We start from the raw sequence: 16,778 nt of genomic DNA, 5'->3' as shown, positions 1-16,778 counted from the left end.
GGTATAACTTGATTGTACACAGACTCACCATCATTGTTGGTTGCTAGATGGACTCCACAGAACAGCTGAGTCGAAAGAAAATGATGAGCATTTCAATCTGATAGGAACTAACGCATGCCTCATGATACATCCTGTGCTTTCAGCCACTTTTTGTATTTCAGTGATTTAACGACCCATCGCATCTGTGAGCCGGAATCGGCATAAGCTTCGTCTCGTAAATTCCGCAGCCACGAGGGTGAGTATCAGTAGGCTTAGTACCTGTGTGCATCACGGTTTGTCGCAGCAGTGATCCCACCAGTAGTAGTTACTACTACTACTAGCTGCGAGTGATGATAGAGTCATACAACAACGAAGTTGACTCTGAGATAGAAAACTTGCACAGCCACTAAAGTAGTTCAACGCCATCAACGTTCACCAGGACAACGCTGAACACGCGCTGAACCCATCATTATTGGCATTCCTTCGTCGCCTGCAAAACTTGTTTCTTTTTACCTGCACACCGACCGCCTTTCGTTTCTCATGTTTTGACAGCTTTCTTAGATTGTACTCTTATAGAATCTTCATCCTCTCAGGCCAATATTTCGTTAGGCAATCACGTACAATATGCAAACACAAGACCACCAGCGACGTTCACCGAAGCGCCAGGACACTTTCGACCTTCGTGACCAAATTATGGCCGACGACCCTACAGCATCTGCACATATGCATGCCCATGCAGATGCAACCAATACCTATGCAGGCGCTTCTGATGAAGAGCATTCTGTTCTAGAAGATGACTCTGATGGTGAAGAGCGCGAGATAGAATATATGGACGAAGACGACGACCGTTCGTCTTCACTTTCTATTCCAAATGAATCTATCGACTTTGACTTGGTCTACTCGCTGCACAGCTTCGCTGCGACCGTCGAAGGTCAAGCCAGCGTTGTGAAAGGCGACAGCTTGTTCCTTATGGACGACAGTAACAGTTATTGGTGGCTTGTTCGTGTGCTCAAGACACAGGACGTTGGATATATTCCTGCAGAGAATATTGAGACGCCCTTTGAACGCTTGGCCAGGTTGAACAAGCACAGGAATGTGGACGTGAGTCCTGTACCATCCAACAATTTCAAACTCATGACTTTCCTTCTCAGCTTGCACACGCGACACCACAAGAACTCCAAGAAGACGTCGAACGCGTGCGGAACAATCTTTCTTCTCGCGCTGGCTCGCATCACTCCCCTTCTCCTACCCCTGGTTTTCCACCCACGGGTGCTGGGCAAGGCAAAGGTGTCACGTTTACAACTGCACGGTCTGTACACCGATATCCGCCTGCTGTCTGGCATGAGGAAGAGGAAGAAGAGGAGGATATAGAGTGGGATGACGGTGCATATGAGGAAGAAGACCCAGACCTTGTAGAAGACATGCTTATTCGACAGCGCCAAGGTCAGATGGGCCGCGATGAGCAGCAGGATTCTATGGGCATGCAGATGGAGCCGGATGATGGAATGAGCTGGGATGATAGCGTTGCAGAGGACATGCAAGCACAAAACGCGCAGAAGAAGATAGAGCAACAGATGCTTGTGGCGCCTGATACTCTGCGACCTAGCGGCACACCTGAGAGACAACAGGCGCAAATCCAGGTACAACAGCAGCCAGAGATAATAATCACCGAACAGAGGCAGCAGGAGGAACAGGCACTTGCTCAACAAGCTTTGCGCCATCAATCTTCACGCGATCGTATCACTGTTGATGTCCGTTCATCTTCACCGCCCTCATCTAGTAAGAGCATTGATCTCGCCGAAGTAACCGAAACAAAAAAACTCTCCGTGACGCCTTCAATTGCTCGTGATGAGCCAGTCAAACAAGCTTCAGCACCGAGCGGCCCCTTCTTCCGAGCGCAATCATGCAGAAGCAAGAGGTCGAGCGGCAACGCACCCGCGAGGAAATTGAAGTTCTCGAGGAAGCTTCGAAAAAGAAGCTCAAGAACAAGTCTCTACAGCCCATCTCGAATACCCCAGTCCAGAAGCCTGTGCAGGCGTCTGGTAAGCTTCGCAAAGAGCAACGCGACACGACAGATGATGAAGCAAAGGAGAAAAAGGAGAAAAAGAAAGGAGGCGTATTCGGACTCTTTGGCCGCAAGAAAGATAAAGGCAAGGATAAAAATTCTATCGAAACGGCTTCCAATGAAACCCGCGGGTCTCAAGAATCAGGGCGGTCCTCCAGCAACCTTCACGGACCCGCATCTGAACCTCCGATGTCCCCTGTCACCGCATCAGCCATGCAACAACAACAGCAAGTTCTTCGCACGCCAAACGATTCGAGGACGCCAACGAGACTTCAGTCGCAGCAGACGCCTCAGACACCGCCACAACAAGTACAGGCTCAGGTGTCGCAGCATGCGTCACAGCTGCGCCAGCGGGATCAGCAACAACAGGCACTGTATCAGCAATATCTCAATCGTTCGCCGTCATCGCCACCGGAAGCGCCTTCATACGGATTACAATCTGCTTCCGCTGTGTTATCAAGCTCGAGTTCGTATAATACCTCTGCCACCTCTGCCGCTGGGCTTGGGCTGGGCTTGCCCTCCTCTAGACCACGACCCGGCTCCCTAGTTCTTTCGCCCACTGCTGACGGACAAGGTGTTGGTGCCTGAGCTTAGCGTCATCCGTGTGTTTGCAGGCCAACACTTGCAGACCGAGGCGACTTTCAAGACTGTTCTTCTCAACGCATCTACTACTTCAGCCGACCTCATTCGTCAAGCTATTCAACGCTTCCGTCTCCCCGCTGGCGAGGACGGAGCAGACTACTACCTCACCATCAAACAGGTCGAGGGTTCATCTGCAGATCTGCTTCCGGAAGAAAAACCTCTCGGAGTCTTCGAGTCGCTTGTAGAGGCCGCCATGGAATTACCAAAAGTCAAGCGGAGCAGTGTGGGCAGTATCAGCTCCATCTCAAGCAACCTCTCCATGCATCCCGCCATAAAGAAGTTATCCATGAACGACTTCAGTGACGACTCCGTTGTCAAATTCTACCTCAACAGACGTCGTGATGATGCAGATGACAGCGCCACGACAGAAGAAGGTGATGAGACAGTGCAGGCTGATACGTCTCACGATGTAGCCGAGGGTCAAAATACCTCGGTGAGCAGTGTCAACGTGACTCCTGATCGTTTCAGCTCTCCCTCGTACCGCTTCACGTTGCAGCTTGTTATCCATCCCGAGGACCTGCCTGATGATATGGTCTTCGACCCAGTCACAGAAGCCATCGTATTCAAGAACACGCTACGTGATAGAACCCATTCTACATCATCAATTTCTTCTGGTATATCACAGGGTCAGCGCCGAAAAGCCTTCACCTTCCCGAAGAATGTCACTGTTGCTGAAGTAATTGAACTGGGACTTGAGCGTTTCGGCATCTTGGAAGTGTCGTTGACGGTGGTGACGAAGTTGAAGATAAGATGACGAAGAGGCGGAGTACCAGCAAAGTCCGATATGGTCTCACAGCTGACATTGGAGGGCAAGGTAAGAATACACATACACTTAGCATAAATGAATTTGAGCGCTGACTTCGTTGGTTCAGAACGAGAATTATCGCCTTCAAGTAAAGTTACCGATGCATATACTCGCCCTCCCAGTTTCCGCCGAGCTCAGGAAGGCAAGCGCAGATCTATCGATTCTGCTCAACTGCTTGGAAACATAGATGATATCATATCGATGATCCTGTCTTCATTCTCCGCCGAGCAATCTCCTATCGAACGTCATCGTCTCGTCATCGCATGTCCGCGCCCCTTGATGAAATCGCCCTTCAACATTTCCGTGATTCAGTTTCTGGCTCTAGTCTCAGCTCTGATAATCAGACTTCGGGTACCGAGGAAGTTAAACCGAGGCAGCTGTCAAGACAAGAGATCATTGCAGCACAGCGCGCCGCATCGCGAGCGAATCAGAAGGCCATTCTTTCGGCCCAGATGAACTCCCTGCGCGGCGTAGATGTTCTTCTACCCGGAAACGCCATGATCCGCAGCTCCAGGTATGACGCTGGAGACAAGATGCGCTATTCATACGTGCAAGACGGCGAGTCGTTTGATATCAGTGACATTGTCGAGCAAGAGTTTTGCGAAGGCAACTCGGCACAAAAGAACGACTTGCTAGAAGGCGTCCTCGGGCGCAATAAGGAAGGCATGAACGAGAAGATTGATCGCGTACTGAACAAAATCAAAGATGGTCGACTTCACGCTCAATATGTCGTTGCGGCTTCGAGTCAGTCTGACGGTCTTCCCTCCGGTGGCTCTGGTGGCTCTGGCTCTGCACCCTCAGAATATTCCGTCGATGACGCCGTAACTCCCCCTTCTGGTTCTGACGGCAGGACTCCCACACCGCTTGCGAGTAGTGTCACTGGAGCTCGACGCGTTGCATCACCAGTGTCTGACATATCTCGGACACCGACGCCTACTGCAGCAGATGGCCGACACAGCCGCACCCGATCTACTACCCCGTCATCGAAACAAGGAACAAATGCTCCTCGCCCTATTCGTCAATCATCGATCGCTTCTGTCATGTCAGAAGTATCGATGTATGCCACCCCCACTGGACAGCTCATCAGCCCCCCTGAAACGCCGCGTATCAACACCACCCCCAAACCGCAAATTCCCAAGCGACTGTACATTCCCAAAGATGACTTCGGTCTCTCGCATATGATGGCGATCATTGAAATTGCTAGTGCAGTACCCAGGGTGCCTCAAACCTCTGTACACCCAGTGGACGAGTCACTGTTTGGAAAACCAATAGATATGACGACTCTACACCCAGATATTCAAGAGATATACGCGGGTGCTTTCCAACAACTTGATGAGATGGATAAGGTAGGAGATTTGTTGCTGATCGAACAAAATGTTTCGTGCTGATACACTTGGATAGACATTAGATGAATACCTTCAATACGTCATTAGCGCTCGTTAATTATTGATGCAATTTGTTAGCTGTTGGTGTATATATTTGCGATTTAATATTTATGATTTCATTGCAGCTGCATGTATTGACTCTTCCATCTTGAGTCTTCTAGCAGGTCGAATGACGGGAACATGGCAACCAAAAAAAAACTTCTAGACTGATATTTCGGACTCGTCTTTATCAAGGAGTATTGCACATCGTACGTGCATCAACCTATAGATCGTAACAAAGTCGGAGTGCCTCCCTAAGATATTACTAACTGCAAAAGCTCCTCATCGTCTATGTATAACGGACTGCATTTGATGTCTCTGTTCGAGATGCAGACGGGATCCTTGCAATATTGACGGTGTCCCGGACTCCCAAATTTACTGGGAGGCTCTAACATGCGGAACGTGTCAAGATCATTCAATATGTTTGCTCGCGATAGAGCCCCGATGATCCAAGCACGCGTCAGTGGTCTTACACCACTAAGAGACTCTGCAGTTCATGGTTACATGCAGAAAAGAGGATTATATAAACCACGAACTCTGTATCATTCACCCATGACGACATCTACTTCATTCATGTCTATCCCGCTGGCGGACGCAGATGACGTAAAAATATCTGCGCCAGCTGCGAGCGAATCAATAAGCAGTGCTAGCTTGGAGGGTCCCAAATTTGGCTCCTGCAAAGTCATTCATGAGGATCGACTCATGTCTGAAATAATCATCTGCTAACCTTCCGTATTTCCTCAAGGTCTTCCTTGAATCCTTCTGCAAGGGATGACATCCAGAACTTCCTGAATTTATCTTTCATGGCTTTTTCACGCGCCTCGTAATCCGCAGACGGATTTTGCGGTAGAAAAGATGGTATTTCAGCATTGGGCAGGGAGGGTGAAGGTGACCTTTGTCGAGGGACGTCTTTTTGTTTAGGAACTTTCAGACCGTCGGTCTGCATTTGTTCTTTTACCATGGATGTACGAGCGTCATCGTCATCTGATTCGGAGTCGCTATCTGAGGATGTAGATTCAGACGACGAACTCGTGTCGGATTCAGGTTGTTTGGTTGGGAGAGGTGCCGGCTTTTGCGGTGTGGATTGCGTGGATTCATCCGAAGATGAATCATCAGACGAAGAGGAAGAACCGGAAGATACGGCGCGTCTTTTACGTTTCCTGTTCCTCCTGCGAGCAGCAGGTTTTGGTGCTGGCGGGCCCATCTGTCGAACTTGAGAAGGATCAATAAATTTCAGCGTACTTACTTACAAAGTTGCGATTACATAATATTGATCATATCTTTGCAGATCTTTCACTTCTTCACGCGCACGATCTACGCGAAATCGACTTTAAACACGATGAGTGGCAAGGTTGTCGGGGTTCTTGGTGCGCGTGAGCTCACAGCGTCGAATTCTCTCGATTTAAGCGCTCATGATATCTACCAGGCTATGTCTCTAGTTTTTTATCGTTTCCTCTGACTTGCTTGTTCTAGGCGGAGGTCAGCTCGGGCGAATGCTAGCCGCTTCGGCGGCTCTGCTCAACGTCAATATTGTATTCCTCGATGTTGGAGAAAATAGTCCAGCAAAACAGATTGTGTCCCCGCGATCTCCCCTTCTTGCTCACATCGATGGATCTTTCGTAGACCCAGAAAAAATCAAGGCACTGGCCAGCAAGGTCGACATCCTAACTGTTGAGATTGAGCACGTCGATACGAACATACTTGAAGAGATTCAGTCAGTGTCCGGAGCTGTCATTCATCCCAGTCCGTCTACGGTGAAGACTATTCAAGACAAATTGATACAGAAACAGCACCTCCAGAGTCACCAATGTCCCGTGTCAGAATTTCTCTGTATCGAATCCAATGTCACATCAATACATCAAACTGCGGAAAATTTTGGCTTGCCATTCATGCTCAAAAGTCGCACGTTGGCATATGATGGGCGGGGAAATTTTGTTGTTCGGAATATTGCTCAAGCGGAAGAAGCTATCTCTGCCCTCGGGAATCGTCCCTTGTATGCCGAGAAGTGGGTGCCATTCGTGAAGGAGATCGCTGTCATGGTAGTGCGCTCCACGACAGGGGAGGTTCGCTCATATCCCGCTGTGGAGACCGTGCACAAAGACAACATTTGTCATTTGGTGTTTGCCCCCTTGCGGAGTCGCGATCCACATATTGCTATTCGCGCACAGAGCGTAGCCGAAGCCGCAGTCAAGACCTTCCAGGGCGCTGGTGTTTTTGGAGTCGAATTGTTTCTCATGGAAGACGGTAGATAGTTTCTCTTGGATTGTGCGAACCAGTCTAACCTACCGATTCTGCCAGGCTCTATCTATATCAACGAAATTGCCCCTCGGCCACATAATTCTGGACATTATACCATAGAGGCTTGCGAAACCTCCCAGTACGAAAATCATCTGCGCGCCATACTGTCACTCCCGCTTGGTTCCACGTCACTAAAAGTGTCTTCAGCTGCAATGCTGAATATCATTGGCGCTTCATCCAACATGGCAGAAGTCACGAATTTTGCATCTGAGTGTATCAAGACAGACGGTTGTGCGGTCCATCTGTATGGTAAATCGGAGTGTCGCAAAGGACGTAAAATGGGACACGTCACCGTCGTGGGCAACTCAGATTCAGAGGTCCGCTCTCGCCTGCGACCACTGTTAAAGGCATTACCGTCAGGGAGTACTGAAGAAGAACTCGCTCTATACGTCCCAGAAACCCCCGCACAAGGCAGCGGCTTTTCCCACAAACATCCGCTTGTTGGTGTGATCATGGGCTCCGACTCCGACCTTCCTGTGATGTTGCCGGCTGCTCGTATTCTGGATCGGTTCAAGATTCCTTATGAACTCACCATTGTCTCTGCACATCGCACACCAGATCGCCTCGTCGAATACGCAAGGTCAGCGAGTTCAAGGGGTTTGAGGACGATCATTGCTGGAGCAGGTGGTGCAGCACATCTTCCTGGCATGGTTGCTGCCATGACCGCGCTTCCTGTCATTGGAGTTCCTGTGAAAGGAAGCTCTCTGGATGGTGTTGATTCGTTGCATAGTATTGTGCAAATGCCGGTGAGGGTTTTTGAGTCTTTATGTGATTCGTTGATGTCTGAGTGTCACCACAGCGAGGTATACCTGTAGCGACGGTTGCAATTAACGGCGGTATGAATGCTGGATTGCTAGCTGTGCGGATTCTCGGGGCTGGTATACCTCACTTGTTTGCAGACATTGATGTGTATCTAAGAGGATTAGAGAGCGAGGTTGTCGCAAAGGTTGAGAAGCTGGAAGAAGTTGGCTGGGAAAAGTACGAGGTGAAGCGATGATGGTGAAGATCTACACTCCTGTTTCGGAAGATGTTGTTGGCTCTGCAGTACGTATGCATGCATGCGCTGCACTATCATTGAAGGAAATTACTAATTAAAGATTGTGACTTTACTATGTGCCTCGAACGTCTAATCTCCCTCACAGCGCATGTCGATTTCACTATTGGCAGCGGCGCAAACAGATCAACGCTCCGTAGATCGTCACAGGTACCAGGTCAAGCCTAATATCTTTGGTAGGAGTCCTACTACTGGTAGTAATTTCAATTGAGAACGGAAATTCGTTTGAAATAACTTTCAACCTCTTCCATTTCTTCCGAGGCATTCATTGGGTAGTAGTAAAGACGCCCTGATGCTTCTGCAGTACATCGCAAGGCGAGTATCGGGGCACCCCAATTGCATTATCGAGTCTCACGATTGAATATTGAATAGCTGACAGCGAAACATAAGATTCAGAGCAAAAATATGGCAATCTACATAGCTATAACGTCATGTTTCTGAATAAGACCAAGAAATGTTGTGCATGATTAGGTATATTTACTCCTGTGCGTTCACTTCTGCATCATCAAGCTGGACCTGAACTAGACCGGCCTCCATCGCCATAGAACGGAAGATAGAACTCTTGTTCTCCAGCAGCTTCTTTGGAGTATCAAATTCTGCAATCTAAATTGGCCAATTAAAAATAAATTATGTATGAACGTTGTTGCTAAAGAGTGTGCTTACCCTCCCAGCATCTAGAACCAGAATCCTATCAGACTCCATGATCGTGTTCAAGCGGTGCCTATAGGATCATTATTGGTACTAATCATCGATGATGTTGGACATGTCACATACGCAATAGTTAGAATGGTCACATCACGGAAGATTGGACCCCGGATGATTTCTTGAATCGCTCGGTCGGTATCTAGATCAACTGCAGATGTTGCTAGAGAATCATGCATATTAGCCTCGGAGAAGAACAAGGTACCGCTCATACAGACCTTCATCGAGGACGAGCACTTTAGTCTAGGGAGTGTCAGCAATGAAAACTTACAATCAACCAAAGAGACGCTCGTACCTTGCGCAAGAGCGCCCTCGCGAAACACAAGAGCTGTCTCTGACCTGCTGAAAGCGATGATCCGGCCTCCTGAACTGGGGCATCTAGTCCCCCAGGGAGTGAATCAACATATGCCTTCAGATGGGCCTATAGAAACGTCGTTGGTAAGCATCAGAAGTACAAACATATTTCAAAGACGGACATGTTCCAAAGCAGTCCATATATCAACATCCTGATGCTCGCCAACAGGGTCAATGTTCTCTCGTAATGTGCCCTCGAACAAATCTGGGTTTTGAGGAACAATGGATATCGCGGACCGCACTATTGTTGGTTTGATTAAGGGGTGTCCAAACGGACAACTCAAAGAATACGCACAATCATGCAAGCCAAGTTTGGTAATGTCTACTTCGTCAATGAGGATAGCTCCAGATGCAGGCTCGATGATCCGGAAGAGGGTAAGAAGAAGCTGCAAAAGTATCATCACAGTCCAACAAAAAGGGGAAAAATCTTACCGATGATTTCCCTGCCCCAGTCCGGCCACATATTCCGATGTTCTCTTTCGGTTTCTAGAACATCTCGAGTCAGCGTACATATGCGAGAAACCTGGCGGAATGACTGACTATGGTCATGGAAATATCCTTGAGGACTAGATCAAGCCCGGGCCGATACCGTGCTGAGTACTCCCTATATCAGACAAGTTCAATACAATTTCGTGCATACAGCGACACGAACTCACCGGAATTCAACTTCCCCAGCTGTGGGCCACTCAGAGGTGGGCTTATTCTCAGGGATCTCATAAGGAGCTTCTGGCTCAAGGTCTTTCGCATAGTGGACGATACGCTCGACGCTAACCACATTCTGTTCGACTTCACTTGCGGAGCGGACGAACCAGTTCTGCGGCCGCTTAGTTGCCAACACCTCGGAACGGAAAGAAAGCCACTCACCAGTGAACCTGTTGTGTTCAAAGCATATGACAGAACTAGACCGACCAATCCTGCATCAACGTTGCTGGTCATAACGGCAGAGACAGCCAAAGCAGCCGTGACAAAGATAATCACTGCTCCAACAAATTCCAATCTTACTGCAAGCCAACGGTTGACGGCAGTACTAGGAAGGTAGCACAACTGGTTGCGATCAATGCGGCGAGCATTGTTCGCAATGAAGACGGCTTGTTGGTCGTAAGCCCGGATAGTGGAAATTCCAGCCAAGGATTCTGAGAACCACGCAAAGATGGGTGAGCGGGACACCGCATCCAGACGCTTGAGTTCACGTGACGTCGCGAGATAGTACCTATTGATAATATCAGGATGATTCTGGAAGAAGAACAGAGCAATTCATACACGGTGATCTTGTAGTAAAACCATGCCAGAGGAACGACGGCGATCAAGAAGGGCGGGAAGCTGAACCCGATGACCAATAAAATAGAAGCGCAGACCGCGCTTGTGCGTATCATATTTTGGATCACTCGCGCCAGGATTTGATCGACAACATATGTATCACGAGAAAACAAGTTCAGGATACTGCAACAAGAGATTGTTCGAGCTCAGAAATCATTCCACAGTTGACTGATCTGACGCACCGTCCCGTTGGCGTTGTCTCGAAAAAGCTGAGAGGCGCACGCATGACCGAATGCAGCATCTGAAAAATAGATGAAAATTTTCATCCATACTTGGAACGCAACACTAACCGAATCATGAAGGTGCTTTGAGCTCCGAAGCGAGCAGAAAACCCAAATCAGAAGCGCAGCACATGCGCCTAAGAAAATGGCCATCAAATTGGACAGACCATATCCCAGGAAATACTTGTCGGTCAATCCCGCGTTGGCACCCATCTCGCGGTTATGCTCGCCCCAGAGCCTGAGCATTACGGTCGACATGACAGATACCACCTGCTGCAGAACCGTAGCAAGTACAAAGAACAGGAACCCTTTTTTCGATGCTGCTCGGAGGTACTGCGAGTACACTTCCATCTTGACGCGGCCCTGTTCACTGTGCTCTTTCGTGATGCCATCGGAAGACGCGTCGCGCAGCTTGGGCGCCGTAGCGAGGACAGCTTTTGTGAAACTTTCTCTACGCGATACCTTCTCTGATACAGATTCAAGTTCTCCAACAAGGGTGGCTTGCATGTCCCCCTCGCTGTAGTGGGAGTGGACATGCCGCTGGACCGTCCAGGTGTGGTCATTCCAGAGTTGGAACCGCTCGTGGCATGACCGTGACTGTCATGGCTCAATTAGATTGCATCGAACATCATGAATCGAAATATACGCACACAAGCTTGCGCACTTCACTATCCGGATTCAACATCAACTCATCGTACGAGCCACTCTCCAAGATAATACCGCGGCGCAGGTAAACAAGTTGATCGAAATACTTGAGGTACGAGATGCTGTTAGTGACAAGAACGCGCGCTTTCGTTGCAAGTAAGCCTTGAGGACCGATAACATGATCTGTTACATAGTATCATTAGAAAGAAGTCAGTCTGAGACAGATGCTCTTACTCACCAAAGACATGTCGGGCAACATGGGAATCGACGGCAGCTAAAACATCATCAAGGAGAACCCTGGAGGACGCATGCGTTAGCACCATACTATCTGTGAACAGAAGACACTTACAGATCTGCACGAGCATAGATCGCACGAGCAAGCGCGACACGAGCACGTTGACCACCACTGAGCTGAGAGATCATTTGCCTTCAGCTGATATGTTACTATCCTGAAGTACTTACAGTAATGCCTATAGAACGGACCCCATGAACATTGTTGGCTCGCCAAAGAGATGGTCAGAAACATACCCTTTTCGCCGACCTCTGTCAGATCACCCTGTGGGAGAAGCTCTAAGTCGGGCTTCAAAGCACAAGCTGTAGATAAAGGTCAGTCCAATCTCATACAATTAGTCATGTACATACCTTCAATAACAAGGTTATAGAACACCTCATCGTACTCGTGTGAAAAAAGGATATTATCTCGAACCGACGCAGAAAGAATCCTATTCGCTTGTGAGTGAACATACTAGAAAATGCCGCACATGTGACGCACCAAGGATTTTGAGCGGCATAAGCTACATTGCCGGACAAAGCCACCTCACCCTCTGCCTTTCGCATGTCCCCGATAATCGCTGACAACAAGCTACTCTTCCCGCTGCCCACACGACCAAGTACACCCACTAGTTCCCCCTTATGCACCGTCAAGTTTATATCTTCCAGAGCAGCTGAAATATCTTGTTTGTTCCACTGGAACTCGCCACCTTTGATTGAAAGCACCTGTCACAAATGTGAAAACGATCATAAGCAGTTAGAGAATTGCCGACCTCGTCACCAATGTTCAGAGTGCTTTTCTGCACCTTCACGAGGGCATTTTGTTGCAGCTCCTCAGCGTGCAGGAAATCTGACAGGCGTTTGACGGAAACAAGTGCCTCGATGATGTTCGACGTGACTTGACTGAACTGTGACACAGTCAACGATTGTTGAAGTTGCGATGCAATTATCACTCACCATAGCAAGTGGGAACTGGAGAAGCATAAACAGTGAGATCGCAGGGAAGATGACGTCAGCCGTGAGTGGTCGCGACGAGAACACAGATGCGGTGGCAAAAGAACTAAACGCGACGATTACTGAGAGACTTGTTTGTTAGTTGTGAGCAGCGAGTCAAAGGCGGGGGACACACAAGGAATGCCTCCCCAAAGCGTCGTGTTGAGAGCCTGATAGATGCGCAAGGATGAATACGGGCTACTCTGTCTTGAAATCAATGCGTACCGTTACGACCCCAATTTTCTTCAACATCTTCAGCTCCAAATCATTGCGCACATGCAGAACGCGGCGGATGAATGCATATTCCCATGCATAAAGCTTGATGCTGTACAAAGAACGATCGTTAATGAAATTCTCCGCGTACACGAGGCTGACGTACCTTTTAATATTGGCCAGAAGCTCGCTCATTAGCCTCGTTCGGCGATCGCGATTCTTCATTTGTTGTTCTTGCATCTTCTTTAGCATCCGTGCAATTGCCGTATTTAGCGGAATAGAGATGATCATGATCGCAACTCCGACAAAAGCTGACCATCCGAGAAGGTTGTACAACGATACAAAAGCCAGTGTAATCTGACGATAGTGTGAGCCTGGTTATTATAGGGAGTAATCTGCCTTACCTGGAATGGTCCAGAGATCGCAATCAGACCATAGGTGCATAGATCCTGTAGTCTACTCGCATCGACGGACATCAAGTTGACAATATCTCCAGATGCCCGACTCCCTCGCTCATCGCTAGAAAGCACGAGAGACTTTTTGTAGATGGCAGTCACCAAGCCAGCGCGGACACGCATACCTGTCTCGAAACAGATTTGGAAGTACTGTTTGTATTGTGGTCAGTGTCGTGAACACAATCACATTGGCTGGGTTACCTGGTGGAGAACAACGCTCTGCGCCATGGATGCCACAAAATGATGATAGCAACGACATATCCCTCGAGTGGACTCGGACCAACAAGGAGGTTAGACGCGCCTTTGGTGCTCTGATAGTTCGAGATGTATGCCAGGAGCCATCGGAGAAGTTGAGGTTGCAGGAATGCAAGAATATCCTGCAAGATTTTCAAGGCTGCAGCACCCGCATACGGGCCACCATAAGATAGGAACAATGCGAGCCATACGGACGAGCTGCAACATGGTCGGACAAAGAAAACCCTTTTTATCAAAATTGCACTCACTGTTTTTCCAGAGCATTCTCTAGATCGTTTCCGAGATTCTCTGACTCGTCACGGGGAAGCAAAGCAGGCAAGTCGTTTTCAGTGATGAACTCTTTCGAACCTTTCTGCATCAATGGCGTCAACCACGCAAATGACCAGATACTATATACATTTGCCGTGACTATCGGGCTCTCTGTATTATCCTGGACCGAATCATCAGGGGAGACGCACTCCAGCGCGTATGCCGGGAGAGAGAAAAGTTCGACGGCCCATTTTGAAAGAACTACGAAAAGACCCTTGGAAGCTTCGCCCTGCACGAAAGATCTAGTCCATATTGCGAGACCGACGGTGTAACAAGGCCAAAATAGTAGGAGGATAGTTGATGATGCCCGTGTCCGACGATGGTTCAGCCGGGTGAGTATCCAAGACGCAAGTAGCGCGAGTGGTTCGAGGATGTAAGGCCACACAACCGATGCTGTTCTCTTGAGTGACAAGACGATGAAGAGGTTGAAGCAGGACGCAACAATGGCCAGTCCCAACAAAATCTGCCCACCAAGTTAGTTCGAGGTAGACACATGAAGCTATTAGAACGCACCAGTTTCGCCCATAACATCCATCGACTTTTCCGCGAGATATCACGAGACGGAAGATATCTCAAAGCCCAAATTCTGCATGTTGCCGACAGTAGCAGTAAAGCCAAAAGAGATGTTAAAATGACGCCTTCCTCAAAGCAAAGAGTAAAATCAAGTTCACGAAGCTTTGATACGATGCACCATCCTTCAACGTCCCGACAAGACGCCATAAGGTGCGACAACGACTATCGATGGCGAAGCTGACTGATATAAATAATGGGCTATATACGGACCCGGAGGTAAGTCACATCAAAATTGTTGACACACGACTGTCCGATTACAAATTTAAAACATGTAATACTACTATGATTGCGTAACATTTTGTACACTCCTCAAAAACCACAAGTACTTTGTCTGGAATGCCCAGCTACCAGCTTGTATGAATGCCGACTGACGAGGAATCGATGAGATAGTTTCAAGGCCGCGACAAAAGCTTCGCGTGCTCACACTACGAAGGTTGAAGCTTTGAAGCCGGAGATTAGGGGTTTGTAGCGGACTGGGAAATCGGCTGATGCGGTACGAACTGGTCGTCCTCGTGATTTGGCTGATGTGAGCGTAGATGCGGCCAAATAAATTCAATTCAGTGCTTTAGCTTATGAGAACGCAGTGTAAGCTCGCTCCAGCATAAATAATATTGTCCGAAGCACGTTTGATTATCACTGCCTTTTGGCCTAGTAACGGTCGAGGGACGACAGTCTCGACTACTTACACATAGACGGTCAAATAAAAATTCATTCATTCATTCAACTTGCAGGTTCATTCACAGATAAGCTCACAAGCATGGCATACAATATTTACATAGAGACTACAGCGAGTGAACGTTTGAACCCGGAACAGCGTCTTCCGAGTCCGGGCCGAGGTTCACAAACAGTGTGAACGAGGTGGCCGCCGCTTCATGAAGACTGTGACGACTCGACTTCTGGTTTCGATAACGCGTCTTCGGCTGTAGAGAATGGATTCGGGATGGCGAACGGTCCGGCAGAGGAGATGCAGGCGCCTTTCTCGCAATAGCAGCGGAAGCAAGGTTCTTGATCGATAGATTCTCTCCAAGGGCCAAACGCATGCGACGCTCCAAACGGATTTCCTTCGGAGTGTGGGGTGCTTCTTTCTCCTTGATCACGAGTGACTCCCTCTTCAATGCGCTAGCTCCTAGTGTCTTCACGAGAGCTTTGCGGAGGTCGTGTGCTTTCTGGCTATTCGGACTTGGGACCGGATGATATGATGGACTGATGCTGCCGTGGCCTAATTGCGATTCTTTCACTTTGCGCCTGATTATACTTTTTGCAAGGACCTCGACATACTCTCTTCTCCTTAGGGTGTCTTTGCATACGCTCGAAACATTTTCGAGATGACGAGAGCTCCAGGGCAGCTGGGAAGCCAAGCGTGGAAACAAAGGTGCATATTTGATTAGCCTCATCCCGGGCACTCTCGGTGGATAACGTGGCTGCTCATAGATCGTGATAGTGCGCCAAGGAACATAATGACGTGAGCATACCAAGCCGAGAACACCAAGAATTTTCCCGAAGAATCTCAGGCTCTTCGACACGTATAGATCAACGCAATTAGATTCACTTGCCTAGAAGTAAACAAAGAAGAAGGTCTCAGAAACGTGCAACGAAAGACAAAAGGTTCAACGACATACCGGGAAGACTGTCATAAATCCTGCATATCGCCCTTTCTGGTACACATGCCATTTCGATGAGTGGTAAAATACGATCCTCTCGTAAAATTCCCCTTGGCTGATGAGATTGGCGAACTGTTTGAGGAATGGTCAAAGTTTAATACAAGTGTAGTAGTTCATAAATATCGCTGGCCTTGTACTGTGTTTCTTTACAAATCGTCAAGGACTCAGCGTTCCCAGGGCTGACGTCCCGCTCCACTGGCGCTCGACGGCGTAACTGAGGATTTTGGATGTCATAAACGCAATAAGACTGATCACTGTAAGGATAAGACGGTGGGCAACGTCCGTTATGGACATGACACTATGATCGACTGGGGGATGGTGAAAGGAGGTAGACTACTCACCATTGAGAATTAAATACAGAACATGGATCCGTTTCAGGCCAGGTCAGCCTCCGACGAAATTCAAGATTGAAGTCTCCGAACTCAATATTTGTAGCTGGGCAAGGGTGATCAATCACTTATCACTTTTAGCCCGAGTATAGTCCTGCATGAGCTGACGAACATGTTGAAGATATTGTACCTACTGGTGACTTGCTGTTTTCAT

The 16,778-nt window shown here is 48.5% G+C and overlaps 5 protein-coding genes across 5 annotated transcripts; 2 read left to right on the top strand and 3 right to left on the bottom strand.

Annotated features, from left to right (window-relative positions):
* The first annotated feature begins 366 nt into the window (after nt 1–366).
* Nucleotides 367–4,913, top strand: HD556DRAFT_1416356 (uncharacterized protein). The gene is made up of 7 exons (XM_041304333.1): nt 367–1,080; nt 1,131–2,021; nt 2,069–2,624; nt 2,659–3,401; nt 3,437–3,500; nt 3,559–3,612; nt 3,720–4,913. The coding sequence occupies exons 1-7, from the start codon at nt 604–606 to the stop codon at nt 4,877–4,879; spliced, it is 3,945 nt and encodes a 1,314-aa protein (XP_041153786.1). The 5' UTR covers nt 367–603; the 3' UTR covers nt 4,880–4,913.
* Nucleotides 4,914–5,457: 544 nt separating this feature from the next.
* On the bottom strand, nt 5,458–6,119 carry HD556DRAFT_1248435 (uncharacterized protein; the record flags this gene model as incomplete). The annotated part of the gene is made up of 2 exons (XM_041298773.1): nt 5,458–5,589; nt 5,643–6,119. The coding sequence occupies 2 exons, from the start codon at nt 6,117–6,119 to the stop codon at nt 5,458–5,460; spliced, it is 609 nt and encodes a 202-aa protein (XP_041153785.1).
* Nucleotides 6,120–6,192: 73 nt separating this feature from the next.
* Nucleotides 6,193–8,539, top strand: HD556DRAFT_1416347 (uncharacterized protein). Its single transcript, XM_041304332.1, has 5 exons — nt 6,193–6,282; nt 6,389–7,159; nt 7,214–7,959; nt 8,013–8,257; nt 8,356–8,539. Exons 1-4 carry the CDS (start codon nt 6,255–6,257, stop codon nt 8,208–8,210), a joined length of 1,743 nt encoding a protein of 580 aa, XP_041153784.1. The 5' UTR covers nt 6,193–6,254; the 3' UTR covers nt 8,211–8,257; nt 8,356–8,539.
* A 52-nt stretch (nt 8,540–8,591) lies between these two features.
* On the bottom strand, nt 8,592–14,861 carry HD556DRAFT_1416339 (P-loop containing nucleoside triphosphate hydrolase protein). The gene is made up of 31 exons (XM_041304331.1): nt 14,515–14,861; nt 13,941–14,464; nt 13,675–13,890; nt 13,639–13,654; nt 13,387–13,587; nt 13,149–13,339; nt 12,995–13,094; nt 12,906–12,939; nt 12,734–12,852; nt 12,550–12,684; nt 12,279–12,502; nt 12,149–12,228; nt 12,031–12,100; nt 11,856–11,912; nt 11,745–11,803; nt 11,512–11,689; nt 11,396–11,458; nt 10,931–11,312; nt 10,823–10,881; nt 10,584–10,763; nt 10,188–10,533; nt 9,980–10,137; nt 9,864–9,927; nt 9,756–9,809; nt 9,619–9,709; nt 9,446–9,564; nt 9,265–9,390; nt 9,188–9,212; nt 9,042–9,132; nt 8,931–8,988; nt 8,592–8,870 (listed from the first exon to the last, which is right to left on the bottom strand). The coding sequence occupies exons 1-31, from the start codon at nt 14,719–14,721 to the stop codon at nt 8,745–8,747; spliced, it is 4,353 nt and encodes a 1,450-aa protein (XP_041153783.1). The 5' UTR covers nt 14,722–14,861; the 3' UTR covers nt 8,592–8,744.
* Nucleotides 14,862–15,301: 440 nt separating this feature from the next.
* Nucleotides 15,302–16,778, bottom strand: HD556DRAFT_1416338 (uncharacterized protein). Its single transcript, XM_041304330.1, has 4 exons — nt 16,451–16,778; nt 16,373–16,430; nt 16,194–16,290; nt 15,302–16,127 (listed from the first exon to the last, which is right to left on the bottom strand). The coding sequence occupies exons 1-4, from the start codon at nt 16,527–16,529 to the stop codon at nt 15,357–15,359; spliced, it is 1,005 nt and encodes a 334-aa protein (XP_041153782.1). The 5' UTR covers nt 16,530–16,778; the 3' UTR covers nt 15,302–15,356.

The sequence above is a fragment of the Suillus plorans genome, assembly GCF_016647745.1.
Source record: "Suillus plorans strain S12 chromosome Unknown HD556scaffold_94, whole genome shotgun sequence".
Lineage (NCBI taxonomy): Eukaryota > Fungi > Basidiomycota > Agaricomycetes > Boletales > Suillaceae > Suillus > Suillus plorans.
This window is presented reverse-complemented; position numbering and strand designations above follow the sequence as displayed.

Excerpts from the sequence above, each read along its gene's own strand:
- HD556DRAFT_1416356 (XM_041304333.1), top strand. The coding sequence starts at position 604 with ATGCAAACACAAGACCACCAGCGACGTTCACCGAAGCGCCAGGACACT. Across the intron at positions 3,501-3,558 it reads AGCTGACATTGGAGGGCAAG|AACGAGAATTATCGCCTTCA; the intron begins GTAAGAATACAC and ends TCGTTGGTTCAG. Across the intron at positions 3,613-3,719 it reads TGCATATACTCGCCCTCCCA|CAATCTCCTATCGAACGTCA; the intron begins GTTTCCGCCGAG and ends TTCTCCGCCGAG.
- HD556DRAFT_1416347 (XM_041304332.1), top strand. The coding sequence starts at position 6,255 with ATGAGTGGCAAGGTTGTCGGGGTTCTTG. Across the intron at positions 7,160-7,213 it reads ATTGTTTCTCATGGAAGACG|GCTCTATCTATATCAACGAA; the intron begins GTAGATAGTTTC and ends CGATTCTGCCAG. Across the intron at positions 7,960-8,012 it reads ATAGTATTGTGCAAATGCCG|CGAGGTATACCTGTAGCGAC; the intron begins GTGAGGGTTTTT and ends GTGTCACCACAG.
- HD556DRAFT_1416339 (XM_041304331.1), bottom strand. The coding sequence starts at position 14,721 with ATGGCGTCTTGTCGGGACGTTGAAGGATGGTGCATCGTATCAAAGCTT. Across the intron at positions 13,891-13,940 it reads GAGAATGCTCTGGAAAAACA|CTCGTCCGTATGGCTCGCAT; the intron begins GTGAGTGCAATT and ends ACCATGTTGCAG. Across the intron at positions 9,133-9,187 it reads AGTGCTCGTCCTCGATGAAG|CAACATCTGCAGTTGATCTA; the intron begins GTCTGTATGAGC and ends ATGATTCTCTAG.
- HD556DRAFT_1416338 (XM_041304330.1), bottom strand. The coding sequence starts at position 16,529 with ATGTCCATAACGGACGTTGCCCACCGTCTTATCCTTACAGTGATCAGT. Across the intron at positions 16,291-16,372 it reads ACGATTTGTAAAGAAACACA|CCAAGGGGAATTTTACGAGA; the intron begins GTACAAGGCCAG and ends CAATCTCATCAG. Across the intron at positions 16,128-16,193 it reads GATTTATGACAGTCTTCCCG|GCAAGTGAATCTAATTGCGT; the intron begins GTATGTCGTTGA and ends GTTTACTTCTAG.